At 48.5% G+C, this 5,786-nt stretch overlaps 2 protein-coding genes across 2 annotated transcripts; one reads left to right on the forward strand and one right to left on the reverse strand.

Moving 5' to 3' along the window:
- Positions 1–104: 104 nt before the first annotated feature.
- Positions 105–329, forward strand: LAESUDRAFT_663667 (uncharacterized protein; the record flags this gene model as incomplete). Its single annotated transcript, XM_040905075.1, has 1 exon — positions 105–329. One exon carries the CDS (start codon positions 105–107, stop codon positions 327–329), a length of 225 nt encoding a protein of 74 aa, XP_040759319.1.
- Positions 330–3,152: 2,823 nt separating this feature from the next.
- Positions 3,153–3,896, reverse strand: LAESUDRAFT_739082 (uncharacterized protein; the record flags this gene model as incomplete). The annotated part of the gene is made up of 1 exon (XM_040910972.1): positions 3,153–3,896. One exon carries the CDS (start codon positions 3,894–3,896, stop codon positions 3,153–3,155), a length of 744 nt encoding a protein of 247 aa, XP_040759320.1.
- Between the last annotated feature and the right edge of the window lie 1,890 nt (positions 3,897–5,786).

Raw genomic sequence — 5,786 nt, forward strand, 5'->3', positions numbered from 1 at the left:
AAAAAAAAGACAATGGAGTCGGGGAGTCCGTGATAGCGAGATATTTGATCAAGAAATAGATGAGCGAGGTCTGGAGTGGTGAGAGTCTCAAGACAGGGAACGAAATGCGCTGCTCACGTAAGGTAATCACAAACGACCCATATAGAGTCAAAACCATGCGATTGTGGCAGTTTGACGATGAAGTCCATGGAGATGGAGTGCCAGGGCCTATTGGGGATATCGAGAGGCTGGAGCAGGTCATATGGCTTGTGCCGGGGGGTTTTGATGCAGGCACAGGTGTCACAAGCAGAGACATATTAACGAACAAAAGTGCGCATACCGGGCCATGAGTAGTCGCGTTTGATGAGACTGAGCATGCACGCTGGACCAGGATGTCCAGCGGTGAGCGCATCATGACAGGATTTCAGGATTTCAGCTCGAAGAGGTAGTGGGACATACAAACGACCCTTGTGGAAAATGAGGTTGTCTTGAATGGAGAAGTCCTCATTTCCAGTGGCTGCGGCTTCGCGCCACTCGATATCATGCTTGGTTGTGTCCTTGAAGCATTCGAGAAGCTCAGAGTTATCTATTGCGAGAGCGACCAAGGATGCGATCATGGCAGAGGAAGCAGTTGAATGAGTGCACAGGGTGTTGTTCGGGTAGATACGCTCCATGTGACTTTCCGTGAGAAGCGTTTTGCGCTGTTGTAGAAGTATGTCGTCCCCCACTTGAGGTGTGAAGTCGGAACGATGGGATGGAGCGTCGGCAGGGTTGTGAGAACCAGGTGCGTAGTTAAGACAAAAATTGAATTCTGAGAGGAACATTGACCAGCGAGCCTGGCGGCGATTGAGAACACGAGAAGACATGAAATATTTGAGATTCTTGTGATCCGAGATGATAGAGACAGGCATCGACATGCCAATGAGCCAGGCATGCATATCGTGGAAAGAGTTGACGATAGCAAGCAGTTCCTTATCGTAGACTTCATAATTGATTTCAGCAGGTGAGAGCTTGCGTAAGAAGTAGGCCACTGGGTGGAGGAGACCGTTTGCGTCAGGCTGCAGGTGGATGCCAGCGATCGTGAAGTCAGAAGCATCGGTCACCAGTGTGGATGGAAGCGAAGGGTCAAAATGTCAGAGCACAGGAGCAGACAAGAAGGCGGTCTTGAGAGTTTCAAAAGAGACGCAGGTGGGCTGGTGTGAACGAGAAGGTGGTTGATGTCTTCTTAGTAAGCTCATTGAGAGCCAATGCTTTGTCCGCGTATTTCTCAATAAACCTGCGATAGAAGTTTGTGAACCCAAGGAAGGCTTGAATGTCACGAAGCGAGCGGGGCACAGGCCAATCGGAGACAGTTTGGAGTTTCTTGGGATTCATTTTGATTTCTTCAGAACTGACAATATAGCCAAGGTATTCGACGGACGTCTTGTCGAATTCGCATTTCTTTGCATTTGCATAGAGTCCAGCTGCTTGTAATCGTTGTAGGACCTGTTGGACATGGGCATCATGCTCAGCTTGTGTGCAAGAGAAAATGAGTATGTCGTCAAGGTAGACGACACAGGTGACATCCAAGAGGTCACGAAGCATGTCTTGAATGAACGCTTGGAAGGTGGCAGGAGCATTGGTGAGGCTGAACGGCATAACTGTGTACTCGAAGAGATTCAAGTGAGTGTGAAAGGCAGTCTTCCATTCATCACCTTCACAGATGCAGATGAGGTTGAAAGCGTTTTTGAGGTCAAGGACAGAGAAGACTTTGCAGCCTTCGACACGATCAAGGAGGTCGTTTACGAGAGGAAGAGGATAGTGATTCTTTTTTGTCATAGAGTTGAGACCGTGATAGTCCACGCAGAGGCACAGTTCACCCATTTTCTTGCGTATGAACAGAATGGGAGAAGCTGCCAGAGAAGAAGAACACCGTATGAAACCTTTCTTGAGGTTGGTTTTGATATAGTCAAACAGCGCAGTGCGTTCATCTTGCAAAAGTGAGTAAATCGAGCCAAACGGAGGAGTTTTGCCTTCGTCGAGGTCAATAGTCATATCATAGGGTCGATGAGGAGGCAGTTGGTCGACGTCTGTCAGAGAGAAGACGGAAGCCCAAGGAAGGTATTTCGATGGGATAGAGGCCAGAACTGCATCGTTCGCAGTACGAGAGGAGTCAGGAGGAGGTTCTGGTGGGGGCAGAGATGACGGAGAGTTATGTGTCAGAGAATCGACATCGATAGCACAGATGGTGTGGTTGAGTTCTGAGTTAGGCGTGTACCAAATAAGACTGATGCTGCCAGATTTGGCATAGCGAGCAAAGCGAGAAGTGTTGATGAGAGAGATGTTTACAGATGGCAGTGGCGGAGCATCCTCAGCCGAAGGAAGGAGAGCTGAAAAGAACTGTTTGTGACCAAAGCCAGAAACAGGGTGGCGTGAAGGAAGTAGTGGAGTGGAGGATATAGCAACAGTGCTTAGAATGCCTCCAACAGGGTGTCACGGACGTTCCTTGCTAGAAGCAGTGAAGGGAATCGTCGGACAAAAAGCAGCACCAGGTAGACCGAGGCCTAGACCGACAGAAGTAGTGGAGAGTGCTGAACTGAGAGTGGTTGGCGAGCGATGTACAAGACCAGAGCCTTGACAAGTGGTGGGAGGAACTGGGGAGGTAGCTCCACAGCAGGAGAGAGAGAGTTGGTCATGGGCCCAGTCAACTGCAGGATCATGTCGTCGCAGTCAGTTGAGGCCAAGGATGATGGGATAAGGGACAGAGATGACTGAGAGGGCAATGTGCTCATCATGGTTGTGTACGTGAAGTCACGTGATGACATCATGTGTGATGAGTCTGGATGCAATCAGTCGTTCATCGACAGCTGTGATGGGAGTGGGAACATCTTTAAGTGAGCGAGGAAGTGAATGTCATTGCAAGAAATGATCAGAAATGCACGAGGTAGTCACCCCAGAGTCAACTAGTGCAAAAGTTTGAATAGGTTTTCGGTTGGGAAAGGCGAGAGAGACATTGATAAAGAAGTGATCAGTGTCATGAATGGAGCAGATAACGTGAGGCGAAAGCCGAAAAGTGGGCACGTTAGCGGCGTGCAGAACCCAGGACCTGGCCGTGGTCTTGACATGAGTTCTTGAGGGGACCACAGACAAGGAACAACGTGCAGTCCCTGGTGTTCCCGGAGGCTCTGGGACATTTAATGAGCCCCTGGCTTCCCTTTTCCCTGCTGGGAAGAGGAGCCAGATGAAGAAGACACAGCATTGCACTTTGAAAGGGCTGTGCAAGCAGTAATCTCATGCTTACCGCTGCAGTACCCGCATAACCCCAAGCTGCGACGGCACTGCTTCTCTTCAGTGGAGAGTGGGCCACGATAGTGAATGGCGTCGACCTTCATAGGGACAGGGTTGGTCGAGGCTGGAGTGTACAATGTGGTAGAAAGGTGCAGCTGGTGAGGAGCAGCGGGAACAGGGAGAATCGACATTATGTTCTTTCGATCGACGTTGAGCTCTTGTGCATGCACGTAGATGCAATTGTCGAAGGTGATTGCTTGCACGACATAGTCGTCAAAGGTGGTGGGTGATTGTATCATGAGGAAAAGTGCCTTGACATCATCCTTGAAACCCTTCTTGAACATATTGATCTTGATGAGGTCATCATGGATAGGGAGATGGACGAGGATTTTGTGGAAAGCAGATGCGTACTTCGCAGCAGAGGCATGTTGGATGAGTTTCTTGATCTTCTCCATTTGGCTATTGACAAAGTCAGAGTCGCCGAAGTGCTTGCGGAAGTCCTCGACAAGTGCAGCATGGTCATTGAGAAGTTCGGGCTTGGTTTTCTCGATAGCCCAGAACCAGGACTTGGGGGAACCATCCTTGAGCCAAGTGCTCATGTAGAGGCTCTTGTCATAGTCAGTCACCAGATGACAGTGAGCAAGGTGCATAGCATTGCGAAGATCAAGGAGAAAAGGCTCGACCGCTGCGGGCATACCGTTGAAAGCGCGAGGGTCTTTGAAGCGGATGACACCTGAGGGAGTAGTGCCCGAGGTGCCTGAAGTAGGCGTCGTGCTTTGCAAAGCTGTTGCTATATTTGCCAATGCTGTCTGGATAGAGGCCTGATTGGCAGCGAAGGCAGTCTGGGCCCCAGCAAGGCTGTTGATAGCATTTACCACCTGAGCAAGGGCCTGCAAGGCCGGGGGATCGTCAGCACCTATGGGGACAGCAGAGATGGCACTGGGAGCCTGGGCCTGAGGCTGAACAGGAGGAGGGCCAAAGAGAGTCTCCAGATCAATAGCGATATCGTCGGAAGACATGGTGGAAGAGGTTCAGCAAGAGAAAGTACGAAGGTTTGACAGCGAAGATGAGAGTTACCAAATATGGCAAGTGCATGACCGAAAGAGGAAGTTGGTGGCAGGAACCAATTGTAATGGCTCAACTCAGGAGATAAGGACGACACGAGGAGCAAAGGCAATGAGGAACAAAGAGGATAAATAAAAGAGTACGTCGAGAAACTACTGGCGTTGTTCCTGCGATGATTCCCGGAGGATGAAAGCATTACTAAGAAAGAATATAAGGATGATCTCATAAGCAGAAGCAGATGCAAGAGTCATCTGAAGGAAACCAAGCATGACTAGAACATCGTCTACAATGTCTGTGTCCAAAAGAAGAATATCTGCCTCGAGGCTATCCAACCTCGAGTAGTCGAGAGCGTGCTGCAGAGCGGATGCAACTAATGAGGAATGGAACGTACAGTGACGGAAGAGCATCGGGAGTCCGCAGTGTGTCTGTAGCATGACAGAGATCATGACACAATTGAAAGTCACAGTGTTTGACAGAAGCCATCACTGACAGTTGATCATCATATAGGCTCATGAACATGAGTTTCTTGTATGACATGAGATTTTCTTGTCATTCCTGGTGCAAGTGTTAACATTGAATGCTTGTTTTCTGCTCACTGTCATGTGCGTGCTGATGCACACAGCTCCTTAAGAGCCTCAACAATCACAGAGGCTGCCCACAGCTGAGTAGAACTCTACCAAAAGATGAGACCAAAAAAAACTATATAAACTCTATATAAACTGTTTATATGACATATAGACAACTATTTACTATATACTATTTATTTACACCTCAGGAGTGTAAATCGTATAAATAGTTGGAGCCTTAGTAGTGACTGTGCAGGTTACAAACTCTTTCACATTTAAGGCCTCAACGACTTCAGCAGGATGTCACCGGATGAAAGAGCTAAGAAAGATGTGATGAAAGCGAGGACACACACAACTATTGATGTTGAGCAAGTGTTATGAAGCCTTCTCTTGTGAACCTTCTGACCCATGTTGTCACAGATTTTCACGTCTTTCAATCTGCACGTGACTAGGACATCATATGACATCAGCGCTAGGCTGTTCAGAAAGGAACGAACTGGTACGCGAAGTACTAACAGTCCTAGGCACCCTGAAGGTCCAGGTCTAGTCATGTGACATATCACGTGATATCCACACATGTGACAAGTAGCGCTGGTGTTAGATAAGCCTAACTTATACAGTAATATCATCTCACCTAGAAGCAACGGTCAGACTCTGGAAGAACCCAAGGACGGAGGCACACACCACCAGAGATATGTCCTTAAGGGGATATTAGTTCACATACATGAGGTAGATAGATACCACGCCACTGGAGATGTAGCCATTACAGGCAATACCATTCCCATGGTCTTACTAAGTAGTTCAAAGATTCGGCATGCATGACACACGTAGTCTGACAGGTAGTGATAACCAATCAGACAATATCCATTAGCTAGCAGTTCTGGGGTATCAGGGTACCAAGGGTCCCTC

The sequence above is a fragment of the Laetiporus sulphureus genome (genome assembly GCF_001632365.1).
Source record: "Laetiporus sulphureus 93-53 unplaced genomic scaffold LAESUscaffold_58, whole genome shotgun sequence".
Classification (NCBI taxonomy): domain Eukaryota; kingdom Fungi; phylum Basidiomycota; class Agaricomycetes; order Polyporales; family Laetiporaceae; genus Laetiporus; species Laetiporus sulphureus.